General features: G+C 37.1%; 1 protein-coding gene and 1 long non-coding RNA gene across 2 annotated transcripts; one reads left to right on the forward strand and one right to left on the reverse strand.

The window, feature by feature from the left end:
* Positions 1-10,804: 10,804 nt before the first annotated feature.
* Positions 10,805-11,670, reverse strand: LOC139194397 (uncharacterized). Its single transcript, XR_011579161.1, has 2 exons — positions 11,529-11,670; positions 10,805-11,423 (listed from the first exon to the last, which is right to left on the reverse strand). It is a non-coding gene; the product is annotated as an uncharacterized lncRNA (long non-coding RNA).
* Positions 11,019-12,885, forward strand: LOC114823886 (probable N-acetyltransferase HLS1). Its single transcript, XM_029099626.2, has 2 exons — positions 11,019-11,192; positions 11,292-12,885. The coding sequence occupies exons 1-2, from the start codon at positions 11,019-11,021 to the stop codon at positions 12,288-12,290; spliced, it is 1,173 nt and encodes a 390-aa protein (XP_028955459.2). The 3' UTR covers positions 12,291-12,885.
* Positions 12,886-20,544: the final 7,659 nt, after the last annotated feature.

Below are 20,544 nucleotides of genomic sequence, written 5' to 3' on the forward strand. Positions count from 1 at the left end.
TAGGAAATTGGCCCAAATTGAGATAGCAGCTCGCGGACAGTGGTGGAACAATCATTTCAAAAGAATGTACAGTTGGCCCATCAAAGGACCCACACCACAATCCTATGACTCAACTTTGATTGCTGAACTCAAGTGATCAAACTTTGAATATTACTGGGAATTCGGATATTCCTTTTTTCTTTTCGTTTTTTTTTTAATGGAATTAGCTGGTGATTTCGATACGGCAGTTCACCATTTAGGGTCTGAGAAGATTCACAGAGACATTTCAGCCTCCTGGCCACCTTTGTTGATTCACCAATGCCAAAAATTGAACACATGACAGACCGTATAGAATACGAACCTATATATTTTCTTTCATTTAAGGAGAACTTTAGTGCACGTGAGAAACTTTTTTTTAGTGACATATACGTCAACAAAATGCTACATTCGCAAGAAAAATTTGTTGAAATTTCGATAATTGGGTTGTGAGAAAATTTAGAATTAATAACTTGTACATATAATGGATGAAAATTTCAAATTAGAGGCTTCTATTTGTATTGAATGGGATGAAAAAAATAATCCGCAATTTGATGAAGCAATTGACAAAATTGAGAGAGATCCTTGCCGGATCTTCTTTGTCAGGGGGAATCTCCAATCACATCCGTTCATCGTACATCGTGCAGTCAATTTTTGTCAGGTACTGTTTATATTCAATTTTAAATAAAAAAAATTTACAATGATTTCTAACCGCACGATATACGATGAGCAGATATAATTGGAGGATCTCCAAGATCCTCACAAATAAGATCTGGCAAGGATCCTCTTGGGACAAAACTAATGGTTGATGGGACAATTACATAAATTGAAAGGTTATCGGGCTCAAAATCAAATTGAAAATTTATAAAGAAGAGTGGAACAAGGCCTAACTTAAGAGGCATTGCTAAATATTTTTATTTTGTTGCCACTTAAAACTACAGTATAATGATATTCCTCTTCACTTGTAAGTGAGAGGTCTAAAGTTGAATTCTCGCTAAAAACGAATTTAAACCACATTATTGCTAGCCCATTATAAAGTTTAACTAGATCTTCAATTTTCCCCATTTTCAAGTTATAACCTAATTAGCCTTGTATCTGAGGTATCGTTTGATATGCAGACGGGACAGGACGGGACGAGATAAGATGGGATGAGACGGGACGGGACAAGATGGGATGGAACAGAGAGGAAGCAAAGATGCCCTCGGATGGAAACAAGGAGGAAGAAGAAGGAGACGGAGAGATTATAATTTTGTGTTCCAGGAGGGTGAGGTGGAACGAAAATTCACCCAAAATTCGTCCCGTGGAACATCACGTTCCACCCGTTTTAGGCGCACCAAACGTGAGACGAAACGCCTCGTCCCGTTCCGTTCCGTCCCGTCCCACGTACCAAACGGTACCTGAGGGAACCATAACAAGTTCTATTCTGTTATTGAACTTGAATCCTTAAGGTTTGTCCAGCTGCTGTGTTTTCGTTTTGAGGCATGACAATATCTTTCCTCTACGTAAATAAAAAACTAATTGATACATTATTCGACGGAATTGCAAGTGTATGTTGTTCTTGTCAAAATTTTGACAGCTTTATAATTCTCTATACGGATACAAGAATCCGACTCCAATTCCGAATTATACTGCAATGCGACATCTGCACTTGAGCTTAGCAATCAATTTGTGCTCACTAGAAGAAATATCATCTCTATTATCTATATGCTAGCTTGCTCTTTATGTTGTCTCCCCTTATAGTTAATTTCAAGGTTCTTTAAGCTGAGGAATAAGGACCACAAAACCACAAACCAAATGCATCAAGGGATGGATATCACATAACTCTAAGTGCTCTTGTACTATGAACACCCACAGTGACACATTATTTTATATGACTAAAAAGAGATCATATATTTACCACTAAAGGTTTGTTTGGTGAATTAGACAAAATAGATAATTTTCATATAATCAGCCAAAAAGAGGGCAAAAACAAAGGTTTTTTAGCCAAAATAACCTCTAAGATTAGCATAACTTCTTACTTTGGTTTTTGAGATTTAAAAACGATAAAAGTGGCTCTTGAGATTATCCACCGTTAATTATTTTGGTTCGTCCGTGAAAATTTTCCTTAAATTGAGGGGGTTTTTTTCAGATCAATCCCTCCACTTGAATTGGTGGTTTTTTCAATTTAACAAAAATTTGTCACATAAGGACCAAAAGGATTGACGGTGGATAATCTTAGAGACCACTTCTATCGATTTTAAATCTCAAAGACTAAAATGAAAAGTTATGACAATCTCAAGGAACATTTTAGCTGTAAACTCAAAAAAAAAAAAATAGTCTTCATTGTGATTTTTTTTACGAAAAGTTTTTAATTAGCATTAGTAATATTGTCACGTGATGTCATAAGTTTGCTCATAATATAATTAGATGAGAAGACAAGTTCATATCAAAATATAATATTTTTTGGATTATTATATTATGAATGAATCGGATGACACTACGAGTTGGTGTAACGTTATTACAGTCACACATCAAGAGTCTCTTTCGTTTTGTGTGGTCATCAAAGGTAGGGATTGCGTACTAACTTGATGTTGTAATTACGTAGGTCGTCATGTTGCCTAATGAGTCATGTACCAATCCTATTAACACATCAAGCTTCACCATCCTATTTTTTTTCTGCCAAAAACATCGATCCCACCTAAGAATTCTCATTCTGTATGTGCACCAACTGTGGACACGTCCAATGAACATGCAAACAATTGGCCATCGGTTATCTGTCACACTATTATGTATCCACGTTTCAATATCTTGATTAGAGTTAGGAACTTGGCCCTCGAGCAACGAATTGTATAATTATGGCATCTAGGGTTTTGGATGTGGAGATATGGATAATGATAAGTAAGGGGGCTATCAACCCTTTTAGAACATACTAAGAAGTAAATGCTACAACATCCTTAATCTTTAAAGGAAGATATAGATTATAATGTTGTTCTCAACATTTTTTTTCCCAAACACTCCTCGTATGGAATAAGTTCTACATGTATATGCTATAATATATTAGGGACAATTTAGTTGCGTTCACTGACAGTTTTAGAGAATTGAACTTTAAAAAAAGTTGGGTTCAAAAGTATTTTTCTTGATAAATAATATTAGTCTGATCCAAAGAGTTTTAGAGAATCACATTTCTTTTAGCTAGCACGAGAATGATTTAAGTTGATGTACAACTAACGTATCAATTAAATAGATCATAAGACACTAGTACAAAAACATACTTGCGTAACGGCAACTTGCGCAACGGAGCAAATTGCGTCTCGCAAAGTATGTTTACACAACGGTGACAACAAAACGTCACACAAAACCCTTTTGTGCAACGTAACTTTGCGCGACGAAGACAGACGTCGCATAAAACAGCTTCGCCCGACGAATGCACACCTTCATCGCGCAATGTTGGGGAAGGCGCAGGTTCGTGAGACGGGTGCCTCCTCTTCTAGATCGGCCACAAGACAGGTCAACGCCCTGACAGAGGAAATTGAAACCCTAAAAGGTCAGTTTGCGACCCAGGGTGAGCAGATGAGTATGATTGTACGAGCCTTATAGATGTCCGGCCTCCAAATCGCGATGCCAGCCCCTGATCTTGCTCCACCTTCGACCTCCTAGCCATTTCGCCCAGCCGATACCCAGTAGCCTGATGTATCAAACCTATAAGACTACTTGTTGTAGTTTTTTCTTTTATGTTCGTGTCACAGCCCGTCCCGGGAATTATATATCGGGAGCGTGAAATGACTATTTTACCCTCGACGTTACTTAGGTATGTGTGTATTACGTTTTGGAAAGTGTATGGTCCCTAAGCTTTTGGAAAATTGTTTAAGTTAGAAATATATTGAAAATTGATTTTGTTATGTGTGGTTAGGGATTTAGGAAAGGTTTTGGATGGTGTGGATTAGTTTGGACCACACAGGATCTCTCTCCTTCCCCCGCGTCTTCTCTGTCTCTCTCCCTCACGATCTCTCACACTCCCTCACACCCAAATACGTACGGCACACCCAAACCCTCAAAAAACTCGACGGATCGAGGCAACCAAGGTATGCATCTTCATCCTTTTGACGTTCTAAGTTCATTGGTACTAGTTTTAGGAAGCGAAACCCTCGAAATCACGTAGAACCCGAACCTCCATTTTTGAGTTACTGTTCATGCACACGTAAAATGTCATGTTTCAGGGAATTCTAACTTGTAGTGAGCTTAGTGAAGTCCTAAGGAGGCTCGGAGTACTTCGTTTGAAGGATTTGGACGTCAGGATCACGTGGTTCCATTTTGGCTGAAATTCTTGGGAATTTTCCGGTGAGATTTCTTGATTTTTTTAGAGCCTTAAACTAGTCTATCGTGATTCTACATGTTTGGGGCTTCAAATTGATATAAAATACGAAGAAAATGGGTGAAAAACGAAGGAGAACGAAGAGTTTTAAAACTCGCCGGAAAACGGCCGCCGGAAAAATCAGTCCGGCGACCCAAGGAAGAAGGAGGTGCGCGTGGGGGGCGCGTGGGGGCGCGTGAGACCTCCTAAAATTTTTCTAAAAATTTCTCGACGCTCGTGACGTCGAGTAGGTCGATGTGGTATATTCATATACCCAAATTGAGCATCGTATGAGAAGTTATTTCGAAATATTGGTGATGTGTTTAAAATTAACGTTTTTATAGTTGTTTCGCATATAGGTGAGACGTATCCCGAGGACGAGCGCATCCAGGGACGCCACGGGGGTTACGACCCGTCGACTTATCAGTGAGTGGGCAGTTTTGATTTCGTATTTACCTATATACATTTATTTTCCCAGAAAATACGTTTTTATGAAAGTTATGAAATTAATTGCCATGCATGAAATTATTGAGATATCTAGCTTGAGTATTGATGCTTATATATGTGAAATGACGCAGTGGACGCTCAGGTGAGTTTATTTATTTTTCAGCCGAGTTATTTATATTGAATTGCTTTGAAAGCTCATGACCTGCACCTAGGTGTTAGTGCTTATATTGTTATTCACCACACCGCACGCTCGCCTTGGATCCAAGTAGGTGGATGTCGTACAGACCATGTGAGGGTTCCGACATGCCAGTCGTACAGACCATTAGAGGGGTTCCGACTGGTGGGTGACCTTAGATATGCGCGCTGATGATTGATGTGAGAAGCACTAGAGCGTATTTATACACCTGTCATCGTACAGACTACCTTATGTAGTTCCGAGTGACGTGCAGAGTTAGACCGTACAGGTCATCGAGGTGACTCCGGTTGGATGGGATGTTGAGCTTTAGAATCAGCCGTACAGGACCATTGTAGGGTCTCCGGTTGACTTATTATTCACCTGATTGATATTGATACATTCTGATTATATTTTGGGCATGGCATATCATTTCTGAGATATTATGATGATGAATATGTATTGAGTTATGAGGTTGCGTATATATAAATGTTTATATACTATTTTCTGGGAAAGTATACAGGTTTTTACGGCGAGGGGATAAAATTGTTTTAATGAACTGTTTTGGAAGACTATTTGAGTTTACTGACCCACTCATTTTGTTTTGCGCCCCTCCAGGTTCTAGTTTAGCGGTTGGTGGCTCTCGAGGTCTTATTCCGGCTTTCTGACAGACTTTCGACATGTAGGACTCACCTGAGGGTGATGTATTTTTGTTTAGTCCTACTTGACTGCAGTTAACCTATGCTCTGAACTTATGTGTTTACTTTATAACTCGTCTGGTTATGTTCGTAGGTTGATATGTTTGAGTTTGGTTTGAATTTCTGCTGATTTATGTTGTTGTTCTGCTTCCGTGTCGCGCCTATGGTTACGTCACACCCACGTGACGGCCAGCACACCTGGATCCTCCGGATCGGGGTGTGTCAGTTCGGACATCTTGTATATACATTTTCATATATTTTATAATTAAATACCTTTTCTTGGTTTATTAATTATTATTTATAATTTAATTACAATATTTATAAAAAAAATTAAATAAAAAATATTTTTTCCAAAAAATAAAATGATAAAACAAAGGTTTATGCGACAACGCAAGTTATTTCCATCGTGCAAAGACACTTTGCACGATGTAGGTTCTGTCGTCGCGCAAAAGCTTTTTGCATGACGAAAGCACCTTCATCATGCAAACCCTGCTTTCACTGCATTTGCGCGATGGTTGGCGCGCAATGCAGGTTTCGTTGGGTTAATTTTCAGGCAACGTTTTTTTACTTTGCATGACGAAGGTACCTACATCGCGCAAACTGTTTTGTGTACTAGTGAGAGAATCACATTTGAGAATTGAACTTTAAAAAAAGTTGGGTTCAAAAGTATTTTCTTGAAAATTAATATTAATCTGATCCAAACAGTTTTAGAGAATCACATTTCTTTTAGCACGAGAATGATTTAAGCTGATGTACAATTAATGTATCAATTAAATATATCATAGAAGAATCACAATTTTTTTTTCCAATACATGGGGTGAATCTTCAACACTTTACTAGAGAAGATTAGTCTTGTGGATCTAATTTGATATGAATATCAATAGAAAAGTAAGTTTCGCTCGCAATTTTATTTTGCTACACTCTTCTATTTAATTCTAATATTTGAATTGAATAAATGTAAGTAAAAACAAGAGACAACAGAATTAGAGCCGTGTATAATCATTTCTATCTATACTTTTGTAGAAAATCTTAGTATGAGATATAAAGTGTCGGGCAATATTAGGAGACCAACTATTTAGATCAAATTGTGTAAACCTTATGACGTGGTTATTGATGATTGGATTACTACTTAAATGTTAATTAACGTGCTTATTTCTTATTAGTAACACAATACATGATTTACAATTTGGTTTAAAAATTGGACTACCTAACATTACTCTAAAGTGTCAATTAGCAAACTACTGAAATAATTGATCTCCATGCCTATCTCATTTACAACATGATCCATACTGAAGAAGAATCAAGGAACCCACGCTCCCCAATCACAAATTCCCCTCCCTACACACTGTGAAGTTTGGAGAAGACCCATTATCTTTCCCCAGACCCCCACAAGAAAAAGTGGATCCTTCCCTACTCATTGGGCATATTAGAGCACTTCCACCGTGTGCTCCAGCCCGAGGGACAGGCGTAGGAACAGGGTCAAAGAGCCCGAGTGATGAAGCTCAGTGTGCGCTGGCGAGCGAGCCCGAGCAAGCCCGAGGGAGAGGCCTGGCACGAGTCGTCAGCCGAGAGCCCAAAGGGAATGTGACGTGGACATCGTTAGGACAACGACAACCACGTTTTATATATTTTTTGCGTCAAACGCCCGTGGGCGCGCGTCATCCGACATAATTTTAGGCTTGGGGCCCGCGGCGTACTCGGAAATGTTACTGTTAGGGAGGCCACGTGGCTTCCCCATGTTCGTTGGATTTCAACGGTTACAATTTCTGGACCGTTGGATTTCCAACGGTAAACAAAATTAAAAAAACCTTATTTAATATCAGCTGTTAGATCTGAGATCAACGGTCCACGTTATTTGCCTTTATAAATTAAATAAAAATAAACAGTTTAAAAATCAGAAATATTACCGTTGTGTCACGTGGCATAATCTAGAGTGTTGGAATTCAAATTTTTTTTAAATCCAATGGTAGAGATTAATTAGGTGAATAAAAAATTAAATAAAATCTGAAAAAAAAAATTGATTTTACTTTTCTATAAATACCTTCTCATTATCTTCTACCTTACACCACACTTTCATATTTTCTCAACTACTGTCAACCACATTCCTATCTTTCTCTCAAAGTTTCAATCCAATTTTTTTTCCAACAAAATGACTACTGATGCAGGTACGAATTGGATGCTTATTGAAGATGTTGCGTTGTGCACAAAGTAAGAATCTTGGTTGCAAACAACAATCATGATTTTGTTAAACAAATGTCGTTCTTTTCTAAAACGACGTCTAAAGTACGTATTAGAGAATGCACTATTACAGACAAAATAATCATCCAAGAGTTCCATACCTCGTTGTTGTCTGCTGCTCTCACGGTTTCCAAAATGGTTGGGCCTGCAGATCTAACCCACAGCTTGGATGACTCGACGGGAATGTGAGTATTTGCCTATTCTTGCTTCGTCATCTCTCCTTCTACGCTCCTCATCCTCTTCCCTCTCATTTTGGGCCACCTGAAGATTGAATATTCCTTCTAATTGGGCCACCTGAAGATTGAATATTTCTTCTGATTGGTTAAACAATTATTCCTCTTGCTGATCGATTTCCCAAATCATCCTTGAAGAAGAAGACATTGTAAGAAGGAAGCAGAAACTATGAATAATGATAGAGATCTTCAGAAAATTGGTGTGAGATTTCTGAGGATGGATGGTGGATTATATGGAGGATTCAGAAAGGATTAGGTTGTAAATAATGCCACGTGGCATGCCGTCATTCGTTAAAAATTTGATCGAAATCTATTATCAAAGATTGTAAACAGATTGTGACACGTGGCGCGACGTGATTGGTTAAAAATCTTATTGGAAATCTATCATCAACGATTCTGAAAAGGTAACGATACGTGGCACGACGGTATTGGATAAAAATCTTATCAAAATCCATCACCAATAATTGTCTTTTCGGATAATGACACGTGGCACAACAAGAACGATTAAAAATCTTATCCGAAATTACAAATTAAATTATTTTGTATTATTTTATAAATTAAAAAAATACTAATATTTTATTGCCTATTGTCAGAACTATTCAGTGTAGGGATGGAGATGCAAAAGACAGTTATTATTCATTAAGAGCAGTTACTATTCACTGGATAGATTAAATAGTGAATAGCCTGGGGGGCTTTCCCATGATGGAAGTGCTCTTAGGAATGCTTTTAGCTAGCTGCAAAGCATCCAATTATATTGAGAAAAAAAAAGCATATGTAGAGGGACAACATAATGCATGGAAAGAAAAAACACAAAGCACAGAGAGATTTGCAGACTTCAATTGGAAGATGCACTTTGTTGTGGAGTGTTGAATCATTAGAGAAGGGACCCTCAGTTTTCATGTAAAACATGTAATGGCAAGATCACAACCCCTTTGGTGGTAGTGGGTTGGGGCAAAGAGTGATTTTCTGGTGGGGTGGGAAAGCATAGCCCTTACACACACGTGTACACATTGCTGTTGGTGAACGTGTCTTTTCTAGTTAAATTAATGGAAGGTTTAATGATTAAGGAAGAAAGGTTAATTAGTAAGTTGGGATGGAACTAAGTACATGATTAAAGGGCCACAAAATAATGGAAAAAAGAAGCAGGAAAGAGCACAATAGCAATGGTTAGGGCATATTGTGCCATTTTTTATTTTGTTTTTTGTGTGAATGTAAGTGCTTGGTGCAATATTATGAAGTGATTGTGCTATTTTCTATTAGGGTTTCTGTTCTACATATTTTTAATGATTACTTTGTCATTATATTAGGGTTTCTGTTGATGAGATTGTAAAAAGGATTCTGCTTAATGGCCTCATACACATCCCAATTTGTTGCAAATCTCACAAGGCACACCATCTTCAGCGTGCAATTAAGAGAGAAGTATAATACATATACTTTTTTTTAGACAATCATCTATGTCGTGAGATAATTGAATTTGATCCACAGTTCTTAATTGTGCTTTTCTTAATCAGTTTCCACCGCATTCTTAATTTCCTAGCTTTCTTTCATCAAAGAAATTTAGTTTCATCTCTCATTTTGTCTTGTAATCTCTTTAATTTCCACTCACTTAAGGCGCATTAGGCAAGTATTATCATTAATATTTGCTTCATTAGCAGAGAGCTCAGCATGACTTAAGTGGGGTTTCACTTCACTTCCGAATCTAAGTGTTTTAAAAATGGAGGTTGTCAGCCACACAACGCCACAAGCACACATACAACAAAAACCATAGTTAAAATAGTCCAAAAATGAGAAAAAGTTAGTGTGGTTGGAAGGGGATTGCATTTCCTCCTTTCCAAACTGATAATTAATTAAAATAATCCTTGAACAACTTAAATTAATCATCTGATGATATACCATGCAAACCAACAATTTTATACAAGCGTACACGTAGCCCCGCCGACACAAATTCAATTAATTAATTAGGTGATATTTCATCTTCAATTATTTAATTATATAATCCACATTATCTATAGTATATCCATAAATATTGGCCCCTGCCGACTGTACGGTGCATCGATGAGGTTGGTGACATAGTGGTGTAACTATTACCTGTATGATATTAGGCAAGAGTGGTACTCAATTTTATACCCAATAAGCCAATACTTTGGCAAATTCAATAGGTTAATCTGTCGGGGACGGCCAACGACATAATACTCTTATTTCTTAGGCGTGCAAAAGTGGGTGAGCCTGAGGTTATCAGAACGTTGATAGGTTTAATTAGTAAGTATAAAGATGTTTAATTCGGAACCTTATCAGATTGTGTTAAATATATATTAGAAGTGGGACATATCAATATCTTTTACGTAAAAATTTCCCTCCAAATACGATAATTCTAGAGAAATCAAGTTTTGCTTACCAACTTATGTGATAATTTTTTATAATTCGTTAACAGAATAACTTTCAAAGTAGCACATGCGTGCAACCATATATCACTTTCTCATTGATTGGTATTTTCTTTTGAAAGAGGAAAATTGGAACTTGAAACTTGTTCCGTTATTTTAATTCAAAGCTAAAGACAAAAAAACACAATCTATTTGTTTGTTTAACACCCTTTTGTCTGGTATATAATATTATTCTTGTATCCGGCCTAGGTTGATGTTGAGGATAGAGAACATTTCCAAGTGCCCCCAGCTCCATATAAATACCTCCATGATTATCATTACGGAAAATTATTCAGGCCAAACAAGATTGATAAAATAGCCTGCATTTTTTGTGCCTGAAGGTACATATATCTGGCTTTGGCCACTCTTTAGTATAGAATTATAAACCTACAAACCTCCCCTTTGTTTCGCTTCCAAGATTACTGATCATCGTACATATCTTGGACGACAAGGTTAAATTCCGGCATGGGATTTCAGGAGGCTATAATTCGAAGCTATGACGGGCTGGCGGATAGAGGAAGAGTGGAAGATCTCGAACGAAGATGTGAAGTAGGGCCATCCGAACGTGTGTTTCTCTTCACCGATACGATGGGTGACCCCATATGTAGGATCAGAAGCAGTCCGATGCACAAGATGCTGGTACGTTACAACAATACTATTCATTCTTTATTTTTCGATAATATTCTTCTTTAGTTTCCAATCAATTATACATCTTATCGATTGATCTGTTTCATATAGGTGGCTGAGTTGGACAACCAGTTGGTTGGGGTCATCCAGGGCTCTATAAAGGTGGTCACAGTTCATCACAACAAGCCACCACCTAATGATCAGGCCAAAGTTGGCTACATCTTAGGCCTCAGGGTTTCACCGCTGTATAGAAGAAAAGGAATTGGGTCAAACCTTGTGAGCAAATTAGAAGAATGGTTCATAGACAATGATGCTGATTATGCATACATGGCTACGGAGAAAGATAACCTTGCGTCAGTCAGACTTTTCATGACAAAGTTTGGCTACATCAGGTTCCGGACGCCGGCGATTCTGGTGAACCCGGTTCGTTACAGGCCCCGCCACGTGTCTTCCAACGTTGAGATTGCAAAGTTGAAGGTTGAAGAAGCTGAATATCTCTACAGAAAGTGTATGGAAAATACTGAGTTTTTTCCTCATGATATAGAAAAAGTGCTTGGGAATAAGCTGAGTTTGGGGACTTGGGTGGCTTACCCTAGAGGAGAGTTGAGAGATTTTGGGGTAAATGGTCATTTACCTGAAAGTTGGGCTATGCTTAGTGTTTGGAATAGTGGGGAGCTTTTTAACCTGAGGCTAGGGAATGCACCCTTATCTTGCTTAATGTATGCAAAAAGTTGGAAATGGATGGCTAGGGTTTTTCCTTGCTTTAAATTACTGCCTTCCATGCCTGATTTTTTTATCCCTTTTGGATTTTACTTCATGTATGGGTTGCACCATGAAGGACCATTGTCAGGGAAATTGGTGAGGGCTCTCTGCCAGTTTGTGCACAACATGGCTGCTACCACTTCCGAGAATTGCAAGGTTATAGTGACAGAAGTTGGAGGCTGTGATCCAGTGAGACATCACATCCCACATTGGAAATTGCTCTCATGTTTTGAAGATTTGTGGTGCATAAAGGCCTTGAAAAGTGAAGATAGAAGAACTAATAGTGTCCATGAATTCACAAGAACCCACCCAACAAAATCTCTCTTTGTAGATCCAAGAGAGGTATGAGACAACGGAACTTCTGCCATGCATGCAAAATTTGAGCTTTGTCTGAACTGCTAATTATGTTGATCTAACGGTTCAAACAGTGTTCGTATGGCAGACGTTCTCCATTCACGCAAAATCTCCTGAGTCATGATGAACTGAACTTCTTTGGCCCTTTTGCAGCATAGGCTGCTTTGTTGCAGAAAAAAAAAAATTGAAAAATGTTGAGAGAAGCCAAACTTAACCCCACCTCATAATGTTTTCTTTGATATAAGTCTTACCCTTCATTCCATGTCCACTGTGTTTGGAGCTTTTCTCTTGTTCCTTTCACGTCGTGACACAAAATCTCGATAGATTTCCCCTCCCTTTACTTAATTAGGTGCCACCATCGGTGTCCTTTGTGTGTTCGTGATTTTGATTTTGCGTTTTCATGATTCAAACTTATCAATTAGGCCAAGGTGGTCCAAATTTTTGTACCCATCTCCTTCTGAGGTAAAGATTTTAGCTGGACCCTCCAATGTTTCTGTACTGTCACATTCTTGGGTAGACAGCATAACGTGCCATTGTATAACCCCATTTAAATTGAAAGCTATACATATAACATGCTTTGTAGTACTAATACACGTGATATGATGACCAATATACATTAAACAAAGTACAATAATACAAGACCTGAGTTAGGATAGTCATCGAAGTAGTGGAGGACTCCCAACCGTAGATGCATATATATAATTGAGATTCATAACACAACGCCGATTAAAAGTCGATCACTCGTGGACGATTATCTCGAGCATTATTTATTAACTATAATGCAATGCAACGTCTGAAATGTAGATCCACATAAATACTTGAAATTTAGGCTCGTTTTCCATATTGTTTGGGTATTATATAGGTCACTAGCTAGCCAAATGTGAGGAGCTACAAAATTCACATCCCTCTCATATCGTACGTGGAAAAGACCAAAGTAGGGTTAAGGTTATAAGTCATTAGTCATGGTCAGGACAAGGATTAGATAAAACATGAGTTAGTTAAGCGTCTTATGCGTACTTCTATCTCCTGCCAAACAAGGAATTAATTGAAGCCTCTTTGTCTTTTTTGCGTGGTGGTGGTCATTAGTAGCTGCAATTAAATAAATTAGGGTTTCAACTAATAAGGAGGCATGCATGTGCACTAGCACTAATGATGGTGGTTACTTAAGATATGAGGATAATGTATGGTGACAGTAGGGTTTAACTGTGATCGAGAGGCTCATTGTCCCCGTTCATGAATTTCTCATGGACTAGAAAGAAAATGAGAGAGTATAAAAGCTGTCCGGTTGGCATGGAAAAGTAAACCAGGGAGAGCCAGCTCAACTATAATGTTTAGTGGAATTCAATTTTCTCACTGTTTGCAATTGAAACTGTTGAATGAACAAAAATTTTAGACTGTTGGATGGTTTTAAGATAACATTCAGTTATCGTTAACAAATAATATTGTGATTTTGAATCACGATAATTATTTATTGAGTATATTGAAATTTTCTTGATATTTTTTTGTGCAAGATAAATGGGATGCAAATCATATCCCTTATATGGTATCAAAACAATGCATGCGTTGATCCAATTAAAAGTCGTGAGCTGCAAGAAGTTCAAATATGCATGTACTTGTGCATTATCTAAACCCAATATTAAATAAACAACATGTAGCACTCTTAGCTTTAGATTCTTCACTCAATGATGAGATAAAAATGGGTTAGTAATTAGCACGTAGAAGAAAGGTTGAAATTGTGTTGACGGTTTTAGCTATGAAACCCAAGAAAGCTCAAATATAGGCTTGTCTTATCTTTGAAAATTCCTTAGGTGAATGGCCGAAGGATATTGCACGCAAAGTGATCGGTCACACCAAGTCATTTTAGCAGAGTTTGAGTCTACAGGATGATGTTCCATAAAGTTAGAATTGCAATTGGACTCTTGGACTTTGTCAGATTCCAGGCCGCGCCAAGCAAATATATTCTCTACGCGAAACCCTATCAAACTTTGAGAAAAGTACTAATTGCTTCACCTATCCTTCTGTTAGCACATATATATTCATTTTGGTTAAACATCACTAAGTTGACAAACCGGCGCCATATTCAGTTTGGTTAAATATCATTGTTGTTGTAGAAACGGTCAGTCTAGGAGTACCTTCAGTTTGGTTAAACAAAACTTCTTCTAGTTCGGTTGGTTATCTATCCAAATCTAAATCAGCGAAGAGTCTTCGATTCATTCATCGAAGGAGGTCACTTCATCAGCTTTCCCAGTGAAATGAGGTGTTCTATGATTAGTTTATTCACAAGTGCATTTCTGAATTTGGCATTCAAATGACCAAACCACTTTCACCATAAAGACACTCATTTCTTTTCAGTATTTTTATCCCTACAGACTGATGCCGATTTGGTGCACCTACATTTTCACAAATATAGTTGAAGTTGCCGAATCTGGTGCAAAAATTGAACATCGTAACAAAAGGCATAACCTTGTCTGTAAGTCCGATGCAATTTAGAACTCAATGCCGAGAGTGTTCCTTCTGAGGTCAAAATCACTACTTAACGGAACCATCTGGTTAAAAATTCCCAAGTTCCTAAGGCCATCTCTAACTGAAGGGTCCAAAGGACCAGAGGGCTGAAAATAGCCCTAAAATCGTCTCCAACCGAGGGCTAGGCCAGAGGGCTCGGGAATCTGGGAGGGCCCCACGGAATTTCAAAGGGCCAAAGGGCCAAAGGGCTGGCTGCTTTCGGCCAGCCAGCCAGCCCCGGACTGTCTATTTTTTTTTTATAGTTTTCCCATTGCTGTCGGTTATAACCGACAACATTAAAGAAGGATTTTTAATACTGTCGGTTATAACCGACAGTAATAGTTATTCAAAGGTAAATTTTTTTTAATTACTATTAGTGTCGGTTATAACCGACACCAATAGTTTGAAATTTTTTGAATATAACGGCTAGTAGCCGTTGTATTAACATTTTTTTTATATGAATTTAAACTTCTTTTTTTCCCTTTTTTTCCTTTTCATATGAATCAAATTTTGTTTCATATTTTTTTTCACTTGTATTTTACAAAATTTGTTTCATATTTTTTTAATTCCATTTTTTCCTATAACTTCTATTTCACAAAATTTGTTTTATATTTTTTTTCAATTCTATTTTTTTCCTATAACTTCCTAGGCCATTTATACAACATTAAATTAAATTAAGTAACATGAAACAACATTAAACAATATGAAACAACATTAAATAACATTAACCAACATACAAATTATACAACATAAAAAAATATTTAACAACATGAAACTTAAACAATATTTAACAACATGAAACTTAAACAACATTTAACAACATGAAACTTATACAACATACAAAATCATGTTGACGTCACTTAGCCGTTGGATTTGAATTTAAATTGTAGTTTTTAAATAATAAATTATGTTTGGCCCTATGGCCCTCGGTTGGAGACGGTTTTTTGTGACAGGGCTAAAACGAGCCATCTGGCCCTTTGGCCCTCGGTTGGAGACGAAGGCAAATATGGCCATGTACTGTTCATTAAAATATTAATATCTTGGGAAATCTTGGAGGGCCAGAGGGCTAAAACGAGCCATCTGGCCAGCCCTCGATTAGAGATGGCCTAATATGTCAAGAGAGACTTTTTTTACAATATGCAGAGAAATCCCAATATTCTCTATCTCCAGTTTTCAACCTTTTTCTTCTGAATCTAGCTCTGTAGTCAATGAGAACAAAAGGATTGAGCAAACGTTTTATTCACTGTAGTTGAGAAAAACAGCCTCTTGGACCACGTTGAATCGTGACTCATGAATTTGAACATAAAGCCAATTTATGATCTGAATTGCTTAAGATAAGTACAAAACTTTGTTCATACGAGCAATGCATCTACTGTTCTTTGAAAGGCTTGCCACTGCCTTGGAAGGAAATTTCTGAGGACTATATGATCGATGACCAAAACACGTTTAATTGGACCGAAGATTAATCATTCCGCCGCCCTGAAGTCAGCTGTACTGCGGTCGATGTTAATGAATGAGGATCCTCTTTGTGAGGATCTTGGGGATCCTTAAATCGTGTCCGTTTATCGTACATCGTGCAATCAGAAATCATTTTAAATACTTTTATTTTAAATTAAATATAAATAGTACCTGACGAAAACTGACCGCATAATATACGATGAACGACCACGATTTGAGGATCCTCGTGGGATGTTAATAGGTGTTGAGTTTATGGTGTAACTGAGCTGCCATGTCGCTACCATGTAAATCATTTCTTGCAAGATTCACATAGAAGACAAAGGTTTTAACATCTAGACTTTGAAAGTTTGGTCACCATGTACGTTTGGAAGAAGTAACTTTCATTTCGTAGACTGTTAAATGAGATAAACATAAGGATTTCACTAATTAAACCAATGTTCCAAAAATTGCTTAGATGGCGGGGAGGGGTCTGGGCGAGGGGTCTGGCGATTTTTTTATTTTAATTAAATTTATAATGTAACATATAAAGAAGTACATATTTATACTTACAAATCACAATAAAATAACAATTGATGCAAATCCATTAAGTAACATTGATAAAAATAAAAATAAAAAAATTAGAGGATAAAAGTCCACTATTAACAGCTAACAACTTTCATTTTCAAATTTAGGGCTTGTTTAAGGTTGCTTAAAATTTTTAAAAACCAGCTTTTAGAAAAAGTTGAATAATTAATTTCGTTTGGTAAATGAAAGAAAAGTGTTTTTTTTTTAAATAAAATCATGGGTAAAAAACCTCATAAAAGTAAAAGCAAGTGAGACCAAGCTTCTCAAAAGTGCATTTTTTTTTAGAGAGTAGGATTCTCTTCGTTGCTATTTTCATTCCCTTCTCTCATATTTTGTTTTTTGTCTTTTTGTCTCTATAAAAAAAATTATATATGTTTATGCCATACTTAGGGCCTCCGTATTTAGATCTCGTATAAATACTCGGGGGACTCAAATGTAATTATATAAAAAATGAAGCGGCAAATATATAATAAGTGATGAGCCCTTATTCTATATAAGGACCCCTCACTCTCCTCATTAAGGGAGGCCAATCCTTAAGCCTCCTCATCCCCTCAAACCTCTCAGAGTGAGAAGAGCTCTCTCACCCTCAGAAGCTCTCTCTCTCCCTCTTCAACATCTCAGAGAAATACAATATCAGTGTGGACGTAGCTCAAACGTTGGGGTGAACCACGATACATCTTGTGTTATTTACATTTCTTGCAGATTCACAGTCGGATTTACGTTGTTCCAAGACCTCCGGTTTTGTGCATCAACAATATAAGATGTTAATGTGGCTTAATCGTAACAGTTCAAGTAGGAGAGGAGGGAATGAGAGGGAGATTAGAAGGGGAGAAGTACCCATTAATGAAATTTTCTAAATTTGTGGAAATTTAGGGTTGATGTGAGTTTATGAATACTCGTTGACAGGTTGTGTTTAGGGTTTATATTGTTGACTGGGTTGAGTTGAAGTTATATTTTTCACTTGGTTGAGTTGTGTTGATGAAAACTTGTTGAAATTTCTAAATGAACTAAATTTTTCTAAATTCATGAAGCTTTGTTTAGGATTTGTGTAGGTTTATGAATACTTATTGACATAATGTGTTCAGTGTTTATATTTTTAAATTGAGTTTGAGTTGGAGTAATATTATTGACTTGGGTTTATCAGTTGCGTTGATGAAAACTTGCTGAAATTTATGAATGCTTATACTGTTATGTGTTAACTTTTGGTTTTAACTCATCTTCTGTATTTGGTAGCACAAATTCAGCTTTGTCTTCACCAATTTCATCTTGTGCATCTACATCCTCTGTTTATTCTATATTTTTGTCTAATCCCCCATTGAAATCCAAATCAATAACTTGTTACTTCAAAGTTACACAAATATAACTCAAGTTCGCATGTGGTCTAATATCTTAGTGGATAAAGTGTTGAGTTCCTATCCATGTATCCTGGATTCGAAACTCCCCACTTTCCAAATTATTGTAATAGTTTCAAATTTCACAACTCAAAACTTTGAACTCAATCTCAAAAGGGGAAAAGAAAGAGTAAAGGTTGCAGCTAAAACACGAAGCACTGTAGCACCATGAACCATCGGCTCCGCAACTGGACATCGGTCACGACAACTAAAACGACAAGAGTTTCGACTTTTAAAATTTCTAAAATCAAACCGGATTACTCGTGCATTATACGGGTCTTTAGAACTCGATTCTGCCAATAACCTCGGCATCTTCGTCAACTAAGATAGTTCGTTCGCATATTTCGTCCACATGAGAGAAATACTAACTGACCCAGCATTGGAAAGGCCAGGATTTGATCCAAATTTTTACCAGACCAGTCTCAAAGGTCTTTGACAGAGAACCTGCTACATAGTCCAGACAACTGAGTTGTTGGGCCTTTGAGAGGGAAATCCTCCTCAGCTGGAATTGCTGGGCATTTGACTACTACTTGCTGGACTCCTGCAATGTACCCTCTTGTTTCTTCAAGCCTAAAACACAACGAAAATTTTCAAACAATTCTCTTTCACAAATAATAATATTATATCTTTCAATTTCGTCAAGTCAAATGCAAGAAAAAGTGCACTCAAGCTCAAGTAGCATAGGATGATGGTTTTTTCCATCATATTTTGAAGTATTGGATACTCCAGCTTTTATAATTGTTAGATATTTGGTCAAAAATACAAAATCAAGAACATCTAAAAAGTTAAGAGTAGGCCTATACTTCGGAGAGCCATAGAATTTTTATATGATGAATAAATTGATATAAGATAAATACAATAACTTAAAGTTTAAAAGTACATAGGTCCCTCTTTTTTCCATATGACAACACGCCCCTTTACTTGTGCCGAATTTACAAGCCTAGAACATGTACAAAACAAACCGTGTGACATGAAGCACATGTGGTCATTCGGCTCCACACATAGAACAACCTGTCATGATACCATAAAAAAAGTTTGAGTTTCCACCACAAAACTAATTGACAATATGAGAAGTAACCCAATTACTTATAAGAACGTACAAAATCCCTTATTTCTTTGGTAAGAGATTCATGCTCTCCACAAAAATACACTTAAAAAGGTTCAATGACCCATTACCTACCTCAACTATTGAGCCTAGATAGTTAAAATTATAAACCGTATGATTGAACTTAGTGGTAGACACTTACAAATCCGTAACACAATAAAAAAAATAGATCTTTACTTTAAATCGTCCACTATTTGAACAAAGAAATTAAAGTGATTTAGGAAGTGCGATGGTTTATCAATTTTCATAGCTGAGGTATCATCAGCTGACTGGCTTGCATTTCTGAAAGCAATATTAGAACCCCACCACTTTAAATTGTTGTATTATTTTTGGTTGGGAAGGTGTCTTCAGTCAACAAATTAATGGAATTCATATAGGGCCATCTTGTTTAAAATGATGCATCTCTTTCGGGAAGAAAAAGGTTTCCAAATTAAAATTTTGAACTGAAAATAAAAGTTACTAATTTAGATGTATTCGCTGTGAAATTTGTGTTAGTTACATTGGGTTAGATAGACGTTAATGACGTAATACCATCATGAGCAAGTTATTCACATGTAAACATAAGCAGTGACAGATTTAGGGGTCTTATCCTATGGGTTCCAGGACCTAAAGAAGTTGGGAATTTAATTGGTATAAGGTCGCCAGAGGATTCTATATCCATTCAGTATGAGACTTTAGAATGCTCACAAATTGTTCAATAAAATGCCTCTTACACAGAATTCAGCAGGCCTTGACAAGTGATGCACAACAGACCTTGGGACAACACTCAGCCACACTCCTTGGGACAAGGTTTGGCAGCAAGAGTAGGATTCTCTCCTCTCTCTTTTTCCCTCTCCTTCCCTCCCCTTCTATTTGAACGGTCACGGTTAAGCCACGTCAACATCTTATATTAATTTATTATAGAAAGAGAAAGACAAAATAGAGAATATGAGAGGATGGAATGGAAGGGGATGAAAAAAGGAAGAAAAAGAATCCTAATCCTTGGCATCACGCCTTGGCAAGTGATGCTCGACATCACGCCTTGAAAGCTATCGATAGAACTAGAAAGATAACGATATGCTCACTAAGTGCTCGACTAAATGCATCAAAGGAAATATTAAAAACAAATTAGGCAATGAAATTAAAAATCTTGAATATGTCACTTACACAAGGCACGGATGGCCGTGTTAAGAATACTGTACTAGTTTCATCACAGAACCACAATTTTTGAAAGAACGTGCCCTAAATT

This window comes from Malus domestica, chromosome 03 (genome assembly GCF_042453785.1).
Source record: "Malus domestica chromosome 03, GDT2T_hap1".
Classification (NCBI taxonomy): Eukaryota; Viridiplantae; Streptophyta; class Magnoliopsida; order Rosales; family Rosaceae; genus Malus; species Malus domestica.